The sequence below is a fragment of the Chlamydotis macqueenii genome, chromosome 21, assembly GCF_036417535.1.
Source record: "Chlamydotis macqueenii isolate bChlMac1 chromosome 21, bChlMac1.mat, whole genome shotgun sequence".
NCBI lineage: Eukaryota > Metazoa > Chordata > Aves > Otidiformes > Otididae > Chlamydotis > Chlamydotis macqueenii.
Genome location: NC_141576.1, coordinates 5,283,174 through 5,304,810, shown reverse-complemented (window position 1 = coordinate 5,304,810; position 21,637 = coordinate 5,283,174). Strand labels below are relative to the sequence as shown.

Sequence of the window (21,637 nt, the reverse complement as noted above, 5' to 3'; positions counted from 1 at the left end):
TCAAACAAGTTAAGGAAAAAAAAAACCTAGAAGGAATGCTGCTGCCACAAAAAAAAATAATTCTGTTGGACAGAAAGCCAGAAGCAGGTCATCCTGGTCCCTTGGCTTTTAGAACGGGACAGATTTTTAGGAGGTGAGGGATATTAGCAAGAAGGAAGATCCAAAAGAAGAATTCAAGAACCCCTGGTGATTTCATAGCAGCACAACTCAATCCTGGTTTGAAATACCTGTTACACAGTACAAGAGCTCATGACAGAAGGATTTTCTTTAAGCAGTTCAGTGTTTTCAGAGCATTGAGGAAGATACGAAAAAAACTGGATCTACAAATATTTCAGCAATTATCTGCATAGTTTATGTCAATGTTCTTTTATACGCATAAAGCCTACAGACAGATTTTTAACAGGACAGATTAAATGAATCAACCAAATTACTGGTAAATGTTTTCACTGTATACAGCTACTGAATCCCACAGCGGCCCCCAACCAACTTATGTACTTTTTGGAACTTCTGTATAACATACCAGTTACACAGTGATAAAGTTCACACACACACAAACCCAGAATGAAACAATGCTTGTGTACAGTTCCTATGTTATAGCCTTTATACGTCCCATTCAAAAAGCTGACTCCTAATTGCCTTTTCAGCTCCTGCAATTCTTGACTTCTCTTTCCAAGGTATTCATATATAAGAATCTAAGAATCTTCAGGTAAGTTAAATCTTATCCCCACTGTCGGTTTTCTCTTCACATCAGTACATCTGTAAATCTGCAAATCTTTCTCTTCACATCAGTACATCTGTAAATTTTATGCTCTCTTCCTTTTCTCAGATGCTCTAATTCTTTCAATATTTGACCCACACATGCATTCCCCACAATTAATGAAAGCTCTTCAAGATACCTTTTAGGTTGGTTTTGGGTTTGTTTGTTTTTTTTTTTTTTCTTTCCCAGCAACAAAACAGCTTCCTATAACCTTTGCCTAGAGGGGAGTAATACACCATGACTTCAGTTGTCATATTAATGGCATACAGCATGTCTGTAGCTTCTGTATTCCAAGGAGGGCAATTTATAAGCACAGCTTGTACTGCAGAAGTGAATCTCTACTGCTTTCTTCTTTTCAGTACTACAGTGCTGGAAATACTTAAAGCTATTATTTCCAGCAGCTGTTTTCAATATCATCTGTGTAAGCAAGCACTCTGAAAAGGCATACTCTTGACAGTATCAGAATTAGATAAACCATCCCAGATTTACACGTAACCATCTGCACCTAAAGCAGCAACCTGCCTTTGGGAGTGATCCACCAATCATGATACGTGCAAACAAAATCTACAAAGAAAGAAGATATATAAAGGTGGTGACAGTCTTTACTAGGGATCATTTGTATCCTGGTACCAGTTATCCTAAACAAAGGATGCTTATTTTGCCCATATTCGTATCAGTTAGGCTATGCTTTGGCAGATGAGGGCTGCAACCTTTCTTTCTCTGATAAATAAAAATCAGAACACCCACATCTTACCCTTTCAAACATGAACTTAACATCATATTGCAATGGAATCTCTGCAAGTGTGGTTACAGAATCTCCATTAAAATTAAATCACTCCTCTACCAGATGCTGTGTCCCTGAGCAGGGCTATTATCCAAAATTACAGTGTGGAGAAAAGATCACTGTCTGGATTGCAAATAGCAACAGTTGCTACACTATTTCTTGTGGCCAACTCCATTTCACTTGGATGCACCTTGTGCTGACATTCTTGCCGTATAAAAGCCGACAGAGATGCAAAGCCAATGAATAATACGCCTTGCACCAGTACAGTATCAAATGGCAAAAATGCTTGTGGCTTTGGGTAGCAACATGGGCACCAACACATAACAAACCAGTAACCTAAGCAATCGTATATGGCTTTAGTTTCCCGTTACTCATTTTTACCAGACAGCAGTACATCTACAGCACGTGCTATTAAACCACTTCTAGAGGTAAAGTCAACAAATCACAAATCCCAGAAGACAACTCTCCTGCCCCAAACTTCAATCAGTTCTTTCCTTCCAGTGTAATCTAGACTGCTACAACTCGACAGCTTCTCATTTCTCATTCAATTATTTAACATCAAAGCTCTGAAAGGTAAGGAAGAAGTAATGCCTTGCACCCTGCAGTTCCTACCCAGGAAAGCAGTATAAATAAAACCCCATCTCCACATCAGTTCACTGTAGCAACCTTTGGGGTTGAACAACGTTATTTTCTTCAATTGTTTTGGGCTGTAAGTTCAAGGCAAAGTAATCTAACCATTAAAAGCAGAAAAAAGGAGCAATACATAGAACCCATTCGTATGTACTAGAACCTATTCCTATGTACTGTACAAGACAATTCTAAGCAGATACATGAAAATGTATCGCCAGCACTTCTCCTGACAATATACATTTTGTGGCTTCATCTCCACAGCAAGTCATTTTAACTCAAACTCTTGATACTACACATACAAGAAGAGTGATGGCTAGAGAAAGAGAGGAGCAACTACCTTTATTAGTAGATTGCATTTGCAACACCGTCCTGGAAATGAAAAACTCTTAGCCTGGCAAACCATGAAGGGAATAAACAAAAACATAAGCCTACCCACATCTTTGCTGACCAAGAAACAGGTTTTCAGCCACAATCTAAAAACATACACTGGTAACTTGAACGTCACATTAGTACAGTTTTACTTTAACGTGCAAATGCAATGACAAAAGAGCTTTGATCTCACTTAGTTACCTCATGGCATGACTGATTTGTCTTCTCTTAGAATCAACAGTGAAACAGAAAGTATTCACCAGTTTTTCTTTTCCATTTTTATATTTTTTTATAAGCAATAAGGACATTTCTCTTGGCCAAGGCAAAGCTGCACTTGGTCTCTCCAAGGAAGCAGGAGTGAAATTGCCTTCTAAGATTCTACTGTGTCAGAAACAGAAAACAGAACAAGCAGCACAAATATCAGTGTTATTCAAAACCAGGTTTAATACACACATCCCATTAATACACACATCCCATTCCTAGAAATCTCTAGGAGAAGTCCACCATTTCCAAAAAGAAAATAAAGAAATCAAATGTTTAATTAGAAGAATAGTTTTTTAATTAGAAGAATAGTTTTCCCACTCAGCTCACTCTGCACAAAGGCACACTGACCACCCATGAAAGACAAGATCTCCAACTATGCAACAGCCTTGCTGTCCGCAAAGGCACCACAAGCTTGCCATTACAGCTTCAGCCTACTTGCTTCAAGTTTAAATTTGATCCATCACATTTTTGAAGACTGAAGTTCAGGCTCTATGATTTAGGGAAGTGATTCCACTTCACCCCATTTTTTTAAGCCATTTATTATTATTATTTTCTTAGATAGACTTTACTCAGCTCCTTCACACTAAGTTCTGCGTCCAGCTCACTATTTTGAAAGCTACTTTCTAGGATACATGTTTTTGCAAAGCATATCTTGAGAAGCATATCAGGACAGGGAGATTAACGTGCAAGAAGGCAGCTCTGTCAGAGGTTGGGAATGCAGCTGCATGGCCAAAACCTTCCACCGCAACAGAAACGAGTCAGAAAAACTCCTGTCTGCCAGGAAGTCTGCATGCTGAACCTCACTACTGTGATCCACCCACAGCTTTTTCACTCAGCTTCTAGTCCAAGCCTGAAGTCTGTTCATCCCCATCCCTGTTTTTTAGAGTCCACATACTCCATTTTCAGATTGACCGGTTTGACAGAATTCTCAGTCTGTTTCCAAATGAATCCAGCAGAGCTGACAGATCAAGAGAAATAAAAGATTGTGACCTCAATGGATTTCAGTCAGACTGAAACCCTCTTCATCTGGAACACTGAGCACCAAGTGGGTAGCTTCTGGCACCAGCAATGTTTGATGTGGTCTGAGTTCAAACCAAGTGATCAGATACGCAGTACTGTGAGATAAGGTACCTGAAAGAAGATGGTGAGGCAGCTAAGAAACCAAGAATTCAAACCGAAGTAACTGACCTGAGGGTGTCTATTGCACCAAGCATCTTCTTTGGAGGGACAAGCACGTCCATGAAATCTAGCTACTTTTAAATGAAGCTAATAGCTACTTCTGAAGAAATTAAAAGACTCCTTATAGTACAGGTAAGCTTTATCCTAAAAGACCATACACCAAACTGGAAAAAAAAAAAAAAGCATGCTCATGTAGAAATTAGATTGAGTGGGCAACATTGATTTGTTTTCAGCTGTGTTTTCAGCTGAACAAGGAAACATATCAAATTTAAAGAGAGGACTGTTTCCACTGTCTCCAATACCCACATAAACACAAAAAAGCTTTTCGGTTATTTTGCTTATTTTTTAAACCAGGCAAGGCCAAGATTAATTGTATCAGCGAATAACGAAATAGGTCATCATCTATCTCCTCTCACCACAGCAGACTCAGGGCATGGTAGGCAAACTAATGGTTTAATTACAGAGCCTCAGGAAATGAGAAAGGCAATAAGGCAGACGATCACAGCAGGAACACATTAATGGCCTTTTTATCTTACAGAATAAATTTGTTTATCTGCTATTTCAAAGGTCCAATGTGGCAATTAACTTTTCTGTTTGCAAACTGACACTAACCCTTTGTGCTGCAGCTATAATTAGTTACCATCAGCATGGCACCACAGCAACTTTGAATATCGGAGTCCACCTAAGCAGCCAGTTTCTGAGAAACTCAATCCCCTTTTCAGGCCCCTTGCTTCACCAAGAGCCAGCTTCTTAGGTCATGTGGAATCTTTCAGCTTTCCGCAAGTTAGGGTTTCCGCACCAAACACAAACTGGAACGGGGTATTTTACAAAATCACCATCTGGTGACTGCTACTGAAAAAGGTTACATACATAACTCAGAAATGTGGCAAGGACAAAACAAGTTTAAGATACTATTTTCCTACTGCAGTGTCCAAAAACTCTCCTGGGATCAAAGCAGCAACCACAGTTTGCATTCATGTCCATCATTCCCCTTTGGAATGGAAGGCTGAGAAAAAGGCACGGAAATATAATACACTCTACAAATTGTTGATTTGGTTGAGGGAGATAAACGCCCACATTATTCCCTTTTTAATTTGAGTTATTAATTTCCAGAAATTTTGAATAGTACGCTTCACCTTAAGACATATTTACATCAGTTTTCCACCTTGGTAAGCAAACACAATAAGCAGAAGTAATTACATGTCATAAATTGACATAAAACTCAAAAAAAGTACACTGTGTGAACAGCCGTGCAGCATTACCATTTAATTTGAAGCAGTTTATTTAATACCCATTGCCACCACAACCCAGAGACACAGCTTGCATTTTAAAAGCTTAATTTCTCCTTACAGTGATATGCTAAGCCATACAGAGCTGCTTCACGCCATCTCAGGCGCCTCTAGGCAGGAGTAATCCACATATTCTCTGAAGCTCAAACCATCTAAACAATTCTTTTTAGCTGCTTAGCTGCTTAACTTTGGTGGGCTTTTTGATATCTGTAACTACAAATGAGTTTTACATATCACTGACCAAAAGGTAAGGAAATACAGTTTTTAAAGATATTTCTTCACATCAAATAATCTAAAATTTTGTATCATTTCCTAAGACCCACGTATTTTAACCGGTTAGTCCTTATACATGAGAAATGCACAGTAGGAGCCGTATAGCCTAATAAAAGATAAGGATGGAGTGGGAGCATAATCAATGAAGAAATTTTAATTTGAGATGTGCTGTATCAACAGTAACAAATCAATCACCACAAAACATTTGGATTTTAACATGTCCTTACTTAAACAGGCAGCTTCATTTCTTGGCATAAGGCACTTCCACAGTCCATCCTACTTGTTCCTTAATTAACATTTTTCAAACCATGCACCATCTGCTTTATCAGCTAGCACAAAAATAACATCCACTTTCAACCTTTCAAATCTATGAGATCAATTTCATTGCTACTTTTTCATTTTAGCAGAAACTGTTAGCAAACTTAGAAAGACCACGTCACTAGTGAAACAGTATCCATATATTTTGTAATACGTATTCTTTTGCATTCCTGTTGTCATTTTAGACATTTTATTTTGCCTTACAATCTGATCCAAATTTGCTGAAGAAGAAGTTCAAAAAGCACATCCCAAATACGCACTTCATTTTACAATTATAACCAGACTACAGAGCACAACAGAAAGCTGATGCAAAGTTACAGTCTTCTGTGATACTTTCAACTGGAAGCAGCATTCTCTGTCTCCTCACTCCTTCCTAAACATACACACAAACACATTCCCACTACAAGTCTTTATTTCTGGACTTCCACTTCCATTCTCCATTAAAACTAACCCAGTAAACAAACAGCGGGAAACCTACAAAGAAGAAAGAAAGGGGAAAAAAAGCAAGAAAGCTTAGCCAAGATCAGCCCCCTCATTCCATTCTCATCTACTCAGCCACATAAATATTTTTGCAGGCACAACGAATGACCAAAACTACTTCTTAACCACTTAAATCTCATGTCAGATTATAATGACACTGAATCTGCAGCCCAAATCTAATTTGTTTTCATCCCAGTCAGCACTGCTCCTCAGCACGTCACAAATTTGGCAAGTTAGGCATTATCTGCAGTTCAGTATCTGGGGATAGAAGCAATTCTTTCTAATAAGCTCTTGGAATAGAGAGACAGAGCAAAGAGCACACAAGAGGGAAGAACTGAAATTATTCTCTTATCCCTCACTGCATTTAGAGTCAAGTCACAAGATTCAACAGCTCCACCTCTGTTAGCGACCAGAGTCATATTCCAGGGCACGCTGCCATCAGACATGCCACATCTGAGTCACAGCAGGGTGCTCCAGTGAAGGACTGGCTAGCTGCAGTTTGCCCTTCAGATAAACACCAGCAGACAGAATTAACTTGTGCTAAATCCTGGGATTAGCTGATACACAGTCTGTGCTGGGGGCGGGGGGAGACAGACTGATAGATTAATATTTTAAAAACTAAACAAAACCCCCAAGCTATCAATTGCTAATTAGGAATAAAACCCAGTAATGGTGAAAGTCAGGTATGGAACAGGAGAAACTGAACTTGTGTCACATAGCCTGCTTTCTCTCATCTACATCTTTCATTCCCATACTGTTACCACACTGACATACCCACATTGTCAACGCTGAAGGCACAAAGCCTCTTTAATGTCTACATATGAAATAAAATTAGGTTTCATCTCACAAAAGAGGCTTCACACAGCTTCAGTAATACTCCCAGTGGCAGCAGCAACCTACACAGGGCACACATTCCTACCAAATGCCAACACATATTAAGAGATAACAGCTAGCAAGAGTTGCTGTCCTGTCTTCACTTTTGTTCTCATTAATTATTGGTAATAGAGATTTTCAAAAAATATGCTGGTCTAGATGGAACTTTGGAAGGAGTAAGATTCAGGGAAACAAATACCAAATAATTAATTTCTGTGCCTTCTTCAAACTATTTGAATCAATATAAGCAGCAGTTTTATTTTATGATGTCTGAATAACCAATTTAACCAACATAAAAAAACTGGGGCTTTCAGAATTAACTCCAAGACCTAACTAACACTAAACACACAGTCTCTTAAAATGCATGGGTCTGGAAAATATATCTGCGCCATCTGTAGACTGGAATGACAACAATGAGAACATGTTCGTTACTGAGAGCAGGGTGGAGCAGGCATTCTTTATTCGCTGGAACGTGAATAACACCCCAAAGACACATTTAATACAGGCTTCTTCCCCGGGCATACGTTGCAATCAGATATATGGCTATACTGTTTTTATAAGACAGACTTTCAGGGTTGTTATTATAAGAGATAAATGGAGGGAAATGGACACTTCCAGCTTGTAAAGCAGTGCCTGCTTTTCAAAGCATTGTTTGCATTTTTCAAATCATTAAAAGGGAAGGAAACCAAGTAGAAGCTAAGAACAGCTCATTTGGAATTCAACCGGATTCTCTCCCCGCTGTGGAATTTCAGCCCTGTACTGGGAGAAAGGTTGGATGGGGGAGGGAGTTAGGCTCAACAGCACCAGAGCAAAGCAAATGCTCGCTCACAGAAGCTGCTAGAAAGCCGCTCTCATCCTCAGCTGCTCTTACAGATCCAAGTGCTATAAATACCATCTCTACAGCTGGTGTTCTGGGAGAAGAGCACGCCAGCAGGCTCTGCACCAAGCGGGAGCTAGTCAAACCATACTGTTCCACCTACCTGAAAAGCCGAACCAAAACCATTCCAAAGCTTACACTGTCAAACGATTACCTGAAAACATCCTACCGCAGAAGACGTGTATCAGATCTATGTATGCAGCTGGCTAAGCGCTTGGACTTGAGTTGAATTCCTTCCTCAAGTTTTCTGCCTCAAGGCAGATGAAACAATATCCCTCTTCACCCCCTGCTTTTACTGGACTACATTTCCAAGAGCCGATGCCTTCTGCAAAGGCCATTCCGACCCTCAGACACATGCCAGCACTGCGTTAAGAGGACATGGTGTAGCACTGGCATCCTGGGGAGTCGGTTCTGCCAGCCTCAATATTGTGAAAATATCCAGTTCTCAAAGTAGTTCCCAACTTGCATTTTCTTTACTTCTACTTGCATACTCAGAAGTGGCACAACATTTAAGTATTTGATAAAAAGAATCATCTCTAAAGTCCTAGTTATGTGCACTAATTCTGAAGGGGCAGAATTTCAGACAGTTTAGTTACCACTGACAGAAAACTCTTCCGGGTTCATTAGCAACATTATCTACTATAGTTACGTACTAACTCCATAACACTTTTTTTTTTTAAATGTAGTCCAACTGCATTTAACATTAGTTGGAACATCCTAGCCATCCCACGGTCTTGTTCCAGGCCCATTATTTGTACCTCTAACATTTTAAAAATCATTAAATGTTCATCTTCTCCCACCTCTCTGAAGTCATCTTACAAAACAGATTTTTTTCTTTTTTTTTTTTTAACTGTGCGCAGAATTAACACTTCTCAAGTTATTTTTATACAGTCATAAGAAAAACTTTAGAAGGAAAACGAAGCATCTAAAAAAATTCCAATTTTTTTTTTCTTCTCAAGACTTGTAACAAATGTATGAACTGTCAATATAGTAGGGCACCCAGAGACAGCGATTAAGGCCAACTTATGCACAAGCCACAGAAACCCCTAGCAGTGCAAAACACAAAGAGCTCTAATGTTCACACGTAGAGTCTTTGCTTGTTGTCTGCATTCACCATTAACTCTTTTACCATTTTATGACTCCTATTCCTAGAATGACCTAGTACTTATAAAAACTAAAGAAGCAAAAACCACTCCCCACCAAAGTCCACTCCTGGAACAACCATTTAAAGAGAACAGCAACTGCCTCCATTTTCTCCTGAAGACAAACTTGCATCGAGCCTTCTCCTGCCTGTTTCAGGACTTGCAACAAATGCAGCAATTGGTAGCAGGCCAGTCATTAGAAGAACTTGTGTAACCTCTGCTATTGTGACTTCTTTGACTTGTCTGGCAGTTGAGGTTGAATTGGGAACTTGGTTTGAAAGACAATTCATGCATCCTCCACATGACACACAATTTATCTTCCCATAAAATAGCCTGGTTTGGTAACATACCTATCATGAACAAAATGTAGTATTAACATATTGGACAAGCATTCATTTAGTTTTAACCACAGTTACAGAGATTTACAGACCAGAAAATCAGGGTAGGTAGTTAAGGGACTTTCCTCCACTGCTATTTTTCCCAAGACAACCTCATCATGCAAGATGCAAGCATTAAAAAAATGGTAACACTTAAAAAAAAAAAAAACACAACAACAAAAAAAACCAAGCTGTATGTGGAAAAAACACTACACAAGACATTCTTCAAGAAGCAATGCTTTTTGGCAGGAACAAGTAATCAGAAACAGGGTATGCTTGTTCATTTGATATATCTAAAACTATTCATTTTCAGCAGACATAGAGTCAAGACTGAAATCTATCTATGAAAATCAATCCTCCCACCTATTCTATACTTGCATTGAAAGTGTCTCATCAAGAGAAGAAAAAAAAGTAATTAGGTAAGACAACCACAATGAACTCTTTTGCTTGTCTTTTCTACCTGTGTTCCCATTACTCTACTATCTACATGTACTCAGTGCTAGTCTAAATAAAAGCCAGTCTCTTAAGGACTTTTCTCATCAGTAATTTAGACTAAAGATTATTTCCATGATAAAAGTTCTGTAGTGAAACTATGCAAACTATGCTTACAGAGTACTACTGAAGGGGGAAAAAAAAAAAACCAAAACCAAAAAAACCACAAAACCACCACACTAACTTATTATCCTCCTGAAAGTAGACACACACACAATAGGGTTTCTCTTCTATTCAGTGTGTCTTTTCAGAAAAGAGTTTAAAATTAGATCAGAACAAAAAACATCAGCAAAACACACTTTGCTTCCCCCCTCCTGCTCTTTGGGACTAAGCTTCTTTGAAAGAGGTTACTACTTTTTACGTAACAACAAAAAAGGCAAAATTTAACACTAACCCTGCCAATTTATACCAATAAAGAACTGGCTGGATTACTGATGAGGCTGATACCTTACTGATACCAAGTCACAGAAACTATTACTGAGTTAAAAACCAAACAGGTAATTTTCAGTCCTAACTTAACGATCCAGTTGCACTCATATATTTCAAGACAGCCTAGCCTCTGCAGGTGCATTCTTACATGACCACGGTTTATGGCGAATCAGAATATACAACAATCTCAGATGAACTATAGTTTGAGAACTTTGTTTTACTGTGTCATTGGCACCCACGGGATCTAAAACCTGTTTCCATTCATCTAGTGCACAATCAATGTAACGTCAACTGCAGAGGACATATTCCAAGTAGGGTACTCTTTACTTCCCTGTTTCAATAGTTAAGTTCTCTACATACTTACTTAGCTTTTTAAAAAAATAAACTAGCTAGGCTCTTTGCTAGTGATGAATATTTAAATGCTGTCTTGTAGCTACTAGCTTGAACCTCTGCTTCATCTCATTTGTTTTTATTCATGCATTATTTGTTTACAGACAGGATTATCAAATCACTTCCACAAAAAAAAAAAAACCAACAAACCAACGAAGAAAAAGAAAACCAAACCCACAGAAAAACCACATCACTAAGAAAGTCTTCAGGCACAGAATATCTTAGCTTTTCATTTCACTAATCCAAAACAGCAGCTGCCAACGTTATTTTTATGCGCTACATTTCAAAATCTGCTACAAGAATGAGTACAAGAACTATCAACACACAAAATACTTAGATCTACAGCTCACCTTTCATCCCAGTATTACACAGTAGAATCTTTTTCCCACTCAGCACAAAACCAGTAATTTATGGAGTGGACAGACAGTAAGTAATTAATACATAATGGGTAAGACGCCTTGCTGTAAATCATTCTGAATACAAAAAGTTTAAAAGCAGGAGTTAAAGACAAAACATATTCAATCAAGATATACTGACAATCATTATCTATTCTTGAATTATTCATTTCAAAAAGCTGCTTGTGAGTTTGACCTAAAGCACAATAAACCACTTGTCCAGTAATTTAAAGAAAATATTAAAGCAGATGTCAGTCTTTAAATTAATTTAAAGACTGACAAAATTAAATAAAGTTATCTCAGAGGAAAAGACAAAAGTGTATCAGGGCTATTTCAGAAGTCGTCTGTTTCAATATTAAGTGGGATTTTATCAGTAAACTACCATCATAAAAAGCAACTTAAAAATCTACTGATGCCAAGTTTCACTTTAAAATATTATGTAATAAGCAGAATATGAAACAAACCATATATTAGGCAGCATCAAACTAACCGATAGTAAGGGCTGCTACCAGAAGGATCACCGATGGAGTTAATTATCAATATGAGAAGTCCTCAGAGCCCACTAACATTTCCTTTCCCTCACCAGGAACCCTGGCGTGGCTGCCACCACGATGGGCAATGCTACACAGAGCTATACTGTGTGGACGTGCTCAGGCCTAGGCACAGCGCACACGAGACGTACGGGCACGCGCTCATATCTATTACTGACATCTGTACAACAGACAACACAGACTCTTCAGAACATAGCTCCAAATGAAAACAAAGCATTTAGGTCAATTGAATACACTTGCATAACAGGTGCTTTTAAAAACATCTCTTATTTTTCTTAAGATCATGTCTAAGTGAGAATAATAAAAAACACCTCTGGTCTTTTCTTAAATTAATCTCACTCCATTACTGTTCTGGTGAGGTTTTTTTAATTAGCTAGTTGATGGTGATATTACCTTTTCTTTGGAAAGCATTTTGCATTCCCAAATTAACTTAAGCAGTAGGATACCGCAGCTTCTAACTTCTCTTGTCCTTAAGAATTCCTTTCTTATCTTCTACCCACACTTCTCCCATTTCCACAGAACTTTTGGCAGTATCATTCAAATGGATACCATCTGCAATTAGATATGATCTAAGCAGCACAAACCTTCTGCCAAAATATCAGCCCCTTAACCCGGTCAGCACATGTGATTTTAGCTGGACTGCAGGATTTCATTTTTGCAACATGTATTTTAAAAACAAATACGCACAATTCTTTAAATGCAAGAACTCTATTTCTGCAGATCAACACCTTTGCAACCATAAAGGGAAAAAAAAAATACTCTTCTCATCTTAGTATACTAGACAAAAAAAAAAAAAAAACAAAACATACATTTTTCAAGTATTGATTTCAAAATTCCTGTATTTTGCATCCTTCTGACAGAAAAATAGAAATACCAGTTACTCACAGTGGGTAACACTGTGGGTTAAAGACCTTTGTAAGAACTCTCTTTCTCTGAAATTAAGACATATACAGAACTGTATTCAGTTACACTGTCATTTTTTAAGCACTGAGAAGTGATAAAGATTGAGATGTACTACTTGATTAAAGGCGTTGATCTTCTACGAGGTAATGACATAAAGCCAGATAGGTTAACAAGTTAATTCTGTAGGAGATCGCAAGTTGAAAACAAAATTACACTTGTTTTTCTTCTAACACGAAGTTAAACTGTGTAACAAAAATGAGAATAAGCTCTCTAACCTATGTTTTGCTGGCAAGCCCACCAGTGCCTGAATGACAGGCACTCACAAAAGCTGTAACCAGCCAAATCCACACAAAAACTGACAGAGAGAAGCAGTGTGTCAGGCAACAACCCCTGTGGCATTTTGACTTCAAGAACATACTTTACTATGGGTGTCAGAAAGCACTCCTCTGTTCATATGTTCATTTTAAAAATATAAATGGAGTACACACTGTGATAACACCTTATAATCTATATCTCTACACGGTTTTCCTCAAAATAATCCTAAGCACTTTGCCTCAGCTTCACAATAATGTAGTCCCTGCCTATCTCAGCCAATACATTTACAAAACTCAGATTTGGACAAAGTTTAAACTCAGGACCCATAAAGGATTTGTAGAGTAGCTTAGTCAATCAATACATAAAGAATTAAATCCAAGTAGCAGTTAAAATCCCTTCTTATCTATCAGACTTCACATTGTCTCATCAATCTTTTTTTTTGTGTGTGTGAACCTCTTCTGTTCGACGAGTAAAACTGCTTTCTCCTCTGTCTATGGCTTCCTTCTATATTTCTCCTCTAAGAGGGAAATACAGCAAAAAAAAAAAAAAAAATAGCCCACTAATTGTAAGAATGTATAACTATTGCAACTGATTATTCCTTTCCCAGGGCCTGTAACGGCCCCTGATGACTTAAACCTGACCATCTGTCATACCACTCATCTTGTATCAGAGCCATAGGACTCAGGTAGAAGGCTACACATCAGAACATTTCCAGAGCACAAAATACAACAAAAGCTGTAAAGACACTTCCACCTAGATAAACCAGGAAGTATCTTTCCCTTTTTGAAAGCTGATGCAGTTTCTTGAAACTGTAAGTGTCCTTGTAGTGCAGCTCTAGCATTCAGAAACAGAATCAGTATCTTCTATCTACACCACATTTCAAACTTGGGCAGACAGATTACTAGAGCTTCACCGGTCACCCTTGGTGTTGTAACACAAATAAGCTGTTTCTGCAGGTTCCTGGAGTTCAGAAATCTTAAGTGTCTAAAATTATAGCTGTCATATCACGACAGCAGCAAGAAAACCTTTTACAGTGGTGCTGCTGTAGGTCAGAGCTTGGTGGCATTTCCATAACACACACCATCTAATGGAGTTCGTTTTTCTTCCAGTCTACACTGGTTTGGTCTGGAAGTCGGTAGGCAATGTTGGGATACAAGGACCTGTTTCTATGTCAGATGACTCCTAAACATTTTTCTCCCCTCATTTTAAATGGAAGCTTTGAAATCGAACCCCAAAAAAAGTTTATTCGGGCAATATTACACATACAGTCTAAAGATAAGAATTTACTGCACTGAAAAGCAAGCTGTCTTCTGTATGATGCCTCTCTTTCAATCAAACCATTGTATAAACATTACAGAAACAGTGTATATAATTTAAGTGACTGCAACCAGGACTTAAATTCCATTGTAGAAGCAGGCTAAAGCACAACCCCAGCTTAAAAAAAAAAAAAAAAAAAAAAAAAAAAAAAAAGGGAAGGGCCTATATGCAACTCCTTTGTATTAATAAGCATGAGTAAATACTAAAGTAATCAGGCAGCAAAGTAAATCAGCGCTCTTGGAGTGTTACTTCCTACAGTTACAGACAAGACGACTACTTGATTTCCTAACAATGAAAAGCTCCCATACGAGCAGCAGTTTATAGCTATAGCTATTAGTCTACACAATGACACTGCACCAAACGGGATCAATACTGCCCTGATCTTAAGAAGCATGGGGAAAAAATAACCACAACCAAACAACAAAGATCAATCAATAAACTGTGTGCCCACATTCAGTTTCCCACAGAAGACTTCTCCAAATCTGACCCATAATAATTGCTTGAGAACCCTAATACTTCTAATTGTTTAGAAAATTAGATTATTTTATGTAGTCTGTTATTTTGCCACCATTTAGACATCTAATCTGGAAAGCACAGAACTTGACATCCCTTTCCCTTCGGCTTTCTCACTCATATTATGCTCCTAAACAAAGGCACAGACTGCCAAACAAGCAGAGCAAGAACTAAAGCACCAGACCCAAGCAGGAGTTACCCTACAACAGTTATCACGCGGTCATTTGCAACGTATCCCCGTATCTGTCAGCCCACAGGATGCTCCCACATACTGAAGTTAACAAAAAGGTTTTCACTTTGGTATTCTAATCTTCCTGTAGCATTCTCAACTCACCATAAACAATGGCATCAAAATCAAGATATTAATGATTTAGAATTTCTAGTCAAATTCAGCGACAATCTAGCTTGTAACGACAGCCTCAGAAGGGAAGAAGGGTAACTCCAGATGCTGTTATGTACATAGCACTCAGAGAGAGAAAGACTCCCTTCCAAGATTAAAATAAACTTACTGGTTGAATTGCCTTGCATCTGGATGATACATTTGGATTCTTTGCTGGTTTCTCGGGAATTGAAGGGCCGGACCCGAACAGCCACCTTCACTGAAGCCCCCGACATTCTCGTTGCTTGTAGTGCAGTCAAGAAATTGAAAGCGAAGGGGTCAAAAGTGTCCAAGTTATCCTTCTTATTGATGTTTTCTAAAAGGAAAGATATAACTTAGTTATTTACAGCTATTGCACTGAAGATGTTGATAAGTCAGGGAGGTTCAAAGTTGTTCGATAACTCTAGTTTCTGCTCTGCAATCACCTTTGCCCCAGAAGAGCTGTCACTTCAAAGACAGGACTGGACACACAGTTAAGAGCACCTGTACACTGTCTCCCTAGTCAAAAGTTTCTGTCATCTGAAGCAGTTCTTTTGACGCGTACAAACAGATTTGTTTTCATTACTTGGTTTTCTTCCCAGAAAGTACGGACGCCAATACCAAAATGAGGATCTGGTTGCAACATGTGTTAGGCTTAACCTAAAAAGATAATTATAGTAGTAAAGATACAGTTACTCAGATTTCAGCATGAGCTAGCTTCCATATACTACGTATCCAGGTTCCCTAGCTGTCAACCCTTGCTGTCACAATGCATTAGCAACAATATTAAAACTAACACAAGTGTGACCAGTCATATCACACTGACTTTCCATACACATCATTCCAGAAAAAGAGTGTACCAAACAACCTTAAAGAACCCTCTGCAGTCCTGAGAAATTCTCTTCTCAAAGGAAATAAAAACTCATTAACTACTTGTATATCTAGTGATTAAAGGAACCACGAGTCTACAAGAAAGAAGAATCAAAAACTATTGCCTTCAGGGTAAATACTGCTATCTGTCTTCAACAAATGTTCACCAGCAAATTCATCTTCGTTATCAAAATATTGGTTCAAATCCTACCACATTCATATGATGGAGCACTTTAGTTGGCAGGAAACTATCTAAGACACCCACAATCCAATGTAGCGGTTATCTAGATTGGTTCAATCATATTGTCCTCAACTAACCTTTTCCATTAGAATAAAAATTTTTCAGCTGGTCTACAATTATGCAGTTCAGCTTATTGCCACAGGATAACGTCAGTACTGAAGTTAAACAGACTCAAAATGCAGCAAGATAGATTTAAAAAGCCATCAAGGTCCAATAAAAAGCTACAGCTCTTGGCTAGGAAAGCCTCCACGGCATAGACTCTCAGAACCTGGGAAACTATACTCAGAAAACATGATTACATGGTTGATTTACCCTCATATTCTAAATACCTGCTGTTGCTGAAGGCAGCATTTAGGGCCAGGTGAACATTTGGTCTGACTCAGTGCAGTCATTTCTATCTTGAATCTCAGTTAACACAGGCAGAACTTTACCCTGCACAAATCACCATGCATGGCCCACAAAGCTTGACATAATCTGGTTATCTGTTCACCGCATATCCAATGAAACACTCATGTCAGGGTTGTAATCACAGTGCCACAAAAGTACAAAACTTACCAGCAGACCTAAAGCAGAAACATTTCAGCTCTAACGTCAGTTCTATGGCTGGTAAAAGCACTTGTACACGCTTAATTCAAGTTATGATACATCTTCACACAGTGCAAGAAGTTTTTAATACAATTGCATTACTTCATTCATGCCATCACATGGTGAAGGCTGAAATTAAATTGCTCCACTAAGTAGAAGTAATTTAAAGCACTCCTTATTTTAGCAGGCACCTGAGGTATCTCACCAGACTAGAAGATTAGGAATGTCTTTAGGAACAAGCCAACCAAATATTCAATGTCAGTGGTACAGCGGACTGGCAGAATAATGATTGATGAGACAGCCACAGAGTCAACTGTAGGTCAGTACAGAATTTTAAGAAGCTTCACTAAAAACTTAAATATAGAATAGAGCAAAGTAGTAACGGGAATGAATCTGCATGACCTTCAAAGTTTAATGGAGGTTCTGGGTTGTTTTACAGAGGACCGCTTTATTCCCTCTCGCTCACAGATGCCTACTTTTTCATATAACAAATGGTATCAAACATGTAGCTTCATTATAACCTTCTTCCTGAGTACCTACCACATGGAACGTTTGCTTTCCCTTCTCAATATGACCCTTGCATAAGTACCTGTGCCCTCACATGACAGCTAAGTGACAAGAATAATCCTCATACATCCCAGCAGTATTATTCAATTGACCCTGAATATTGCTGCTTAGAAAACAGGAATGTTACTGTACGCGGCCACTAAGCATTCTGTTTCTGAAATAGAATTTAAGAAATCTATCACGTGCAAAATCTCAGTTATCATCAAGTTCAGAGTAACACGGTTTACTTTGTCAGACTGCAGAAAAAGGTGGAATTTTCAGAGGGTGTAGCACATCACAGAAACTCTACCTGACACTGGCTTAGTGATTCTCATCCTTGTTTTCCCCATCTATCCATATTAACGTGAAAACTCCAATTTTGTTATCTTCCCACAAGGTTGTAACATTTCATAAAGACAGCATTGCCCTCATCACACAGAGTGATAAAACAAGGCAAAATGAGACCAACTTGCATAACATCACAGATAATAAATTGCAACTGGTTTTTCAGGGCTCACATTTCCCAGTAGTATCACTTAACTACTACGAAACACTGCCTACAGAGTGGTAATGGGAGACATAAGTTGCAACAGAGCAAAACAAAATGTGCAATCATCTGTGGTACAGATTTAGAAGAATAATCTTTACAAACAACAGCTTTTTTTTTTTTTATATGTTCAGTATAGTCTTAGAAAGCTGCCATCCATGCTAGAACGAATCATTCTCCTGGCGTCTTGGAAAGAGTCTACTAGCTGAGTATCTTTTAGCGTTCACTCTGTATGAATCCAATCAGGAACCACGTAAAGAAGGGAACTGCATGCTTGAGTCTTTGACGTGACACACCACTGGCTCTGAAACAGGTGGTAGGAAATATTTGACTTGTTCTGTGAGCTCCATCAGCACAAAAGCAAATCCTACGTATTGATTTTACATTTATTTTAAACTACTATTAAAAGATATTCACCATCCACACTGTCAGTCACACAGCGAGGTTTAATATTAAAAGTGTATCATTAATTACATCACCTATATATCTTTTCTGTTATTCAAGCCAACAAACCCAATGACAGTCAGTCACCCTTCATGGTCTCAATGCACTCGTAACTAGATTTGGACGTTCACGCAAATGTTTAAAGAAACAAGCTGTTCACTAAGACTTGGATCTATCTGAAAGATCTGACAAAACAGTTTCTACACAGTATCAAAATATAAAACACACTTGTTTTTTTTATGTTACAAAGCAGAGTAGAGATTTAAGAGTAAAATTATTATTTATATATTCAGATAAGGTTGCAAGAAGTTCAAAGTAGCTATAAAAACCATGTTCAGAATCTGCATTTCTACATTCGAACAAAAAACCCACACCACACATCACAAATGAGGAAGTACCACTTTTATTTAACATAGGCAGCCATTATGTCATATTTGCATAGGTATGCCTACCTGAGAATGTGCTAACTTAAAAAAAAAAAATTGCTTGTAACTTAATCACTACAACATCTCTAAAGAAAGAAAATGAACAAGGATAGAGATTAGCATATGGAAAGTTAGCAAAACAGCTGTTCAGAGCAGCAGGGGTTTATGAACAAGAGGACCACAGCGAATCCAATTTTAGGCCCTCCGCTAAGGATCAGGTAGTGATGACAGCCTGATATATCAGCTGAACTCATACACTGCAACTTGCTATCTTTGTACTACGGGAAGCTGCCAGAAAAAAAACAGTGGGGCAGAATTTGGCCATGCACTGAAAATCTGATCATATAGATGTATGGCTGTTTATCAACACAACAATGCACTGGACTGTGCAATAACAAAAAGGACTGAGCTAAGGAGGAGCTGGTAGTGAAGAGAAATATCCTTTAAAATCTGGTACGAACGTGTTTCAGAACAGATACAAATTCACCATCTGCTTCTGGTGAATTCTAGCTCTCCAGCCTCAGTTTAATACCCATATTCTGCCAGTGACCCCCAAACTACCAGGCCTGTCATCCCGTCTCCCGAAGCCTGCCTCCCGACTGAGCTCAGAGGATTGTCAGATCATCATCCCAACATGGCTGCCTCGGTAATTGTGCTGTGCCGAATCCAGGGACTGATCCACTACCTACAAAAAACACCCTGAAAACCACAACCCTTTCAACATTCCTGCATCTTCCAGCCGGCGGAGGGACTGTGCCTCCCTCCTGAACAAACAATTACCGCCTCCGCCCCACCCGAGCTAAAACGGGGGAAAAGGCCGGCGAAACGCAGCGATATTCCCGACCCACGCAGCGGAGGGGATTCCGAGGAGGAAAAGGACGGGAAGCGGCCGCACCGCCATGGCTCGGTGCAGCCGGTGGAAAGGGGAAAGAGGCGTCCCCGGGGACGAGCACAGGCACCGGGCAGAGGCAAAGGAGGAACGGCCGAGCCGGGCCCCACGCCCTTGCGCCGCTGCCCTCCCGTCCCGCCGACACTCCCCGTTCCCCGCACCCGCCGCGCCTCCCCACCTTCCTCCCCACCGAAGAGCTGCGCGAACCAGCAACCCCCGCCGCCTCCTCCTCCGCATTACGGCATCCACCCACCCCCACCCCTACCCCCGTCCTCGCCTCCCCCTCCGAGCTCCCTCAGCCGCCCCCTCACCTGGCAACGGGCGGGGCTACCGCGGGGCCGCCGGCGCTGTCAGCGACTGGGGAAGGCGGCGGGGCCGGCGAAGCAGCGCAGCGCGGGGCGGAGGAGAGAGAAGAATCCGGCCAACCCCATCACGCGTCGCCGCCTCCACTGAGGCTGGGAGACCCCCGCCCCGCCGCCGTCAGGAAGGGAGCGGGAAGAGGCGGGAGGGAGGAAAGAGAAAGGCCGCGGCGGGAAGAAGGAGCGCAGCGACGCGCACTCCGCAGCGCCGCTCCCACACTGACAGGCTCGCGGGGCTCTGCGCCCCAAAGCCCGCCCCCGCGGCGGGGGAGGAAAGTCCGTTCCGCCAATAGCACGGCGCCAGTGCTCCCGCCTCCCCGAAGATCACCAATAGTCAGGAGGAGAATTGGTGCGTGCCCGCCCCCCACCGTGCCAATCACAGAGTGACACAGCCGTAGAGCAATCACAGCTCGAGAATGTCGGACCGCAATCACGAACCCTACTTCTCCCTCCGAGTCAATCCCTCCGCCGAGCTTCGGGGACACGGGGAATCGGTTCTTCTTGATCTCCAGCCAATCAGAACTCGGGATGGAATGCGCGTCATCCCTCTTTTAGCCTATAGCGAGCGGCAGGAGGATACCCGGGGCCGCCTCACCGCTGCGCCGTGGTGTGTGCGTGCGCGCCCCCCCGAGGCTGAGGCCGCCCGACGCGAGCAGGGGCTGGGCGCTGCCGGCTAAAAAAAGCCTTTCGGTGCGCGCGGCCGGCTGGCGCCCCCGACCCGCGGGGCCCGCGAGGGGGGCGGCCGGGCTGCCTGCCGAGAAACCGTGGCTGAAGAAGCGGATTCGCCAACTCCCGGCCGACCTTAGCGGGTATCGGAGGGATTTTGAGGCCTAAACGAGGCCTAGCGACGGTAGTTCGGAGGGGAGGGGTTAATTTTCCCTTTTCTCCCCTTCAAAACAGTTTTTTAGCAGCCTAAGAGATTTTTTTTTTTGTAGATCTCGTAATGTGTATTTATGTAAGTGATTGTTTTAGTCACTGGTGGTGTACAGTGCTCTTGTACTTTCGATAATTTAACGCATATTCTCATAGTACAAGTTTACTTTTGTGGCAATAACTTTAGCTGTAAATTTCCTCCTTTCCACTAGTACGCTGGTCACTTCTAGTGTTCGAAATAAGCTTGTGTTTAATCTTACAAGCATTTTAAAGGAAATAATATTACATGAAATACCTTAATTACATATTTTCCACACACGCTCCATCATAACGCAGATTGCATTTGAGCTGTCGAGAACAGTCAGGACCTGAGATTTCTGGCTGCAGAGCGAGGTTTATTTTTGTTCACAGGCCTCTGGCTATAAACTGCATTAATCTTCACTGTGTCCCTTGTGTTCCTCATCGCTTTCAGGTTTTTGGGAGAATGAATTATTTGTTACTTTCTGGTCTCTGAAAAGTGACTTTTCCCCCTTGCCGTGCTCATTGTGCGTGCATAGCACCTGCTGTTATGCCTATGAATGCA

At 40.4% G+C, this 21,637-nt stretch overlaps 1 protein-coding gene across 8 annotated transcripts in view; it reads right to left on the bottom strand.

Moving 5' to 3' along the window:
* The window catches only part of KIF1B (kinesin family member 1B), a 93,131-nt gene extending 72,722 nt beyond the window's left edge, over positions 1-20,409 (bottom strand). For all 8 annotated transcript variants that reach the window (XM_086764246.1, XM_086764250.1, XM_086764248.1 and 5 more), the window contains exons 1-2: positions 20,134-20,409; positions 15,427-15,612 (exon numbers count right to left, since the gene is read on the bottom strand). In XM_086764246.1, coding sequence (XP_086620372.1) covers positions 15,427-15,532 — 106 coding nt within the window. In that variant the 5' untranslated portion in view covers positions 15,533-15,612; positions 20,134-20,409. The remainder of the gene's footprint in view (positions 1-15,426; positions 15,613-20,133) is intronic.
* Between the last annotated feature and the right edge of the window lie 1,228 nt (positions 20,410-21,637).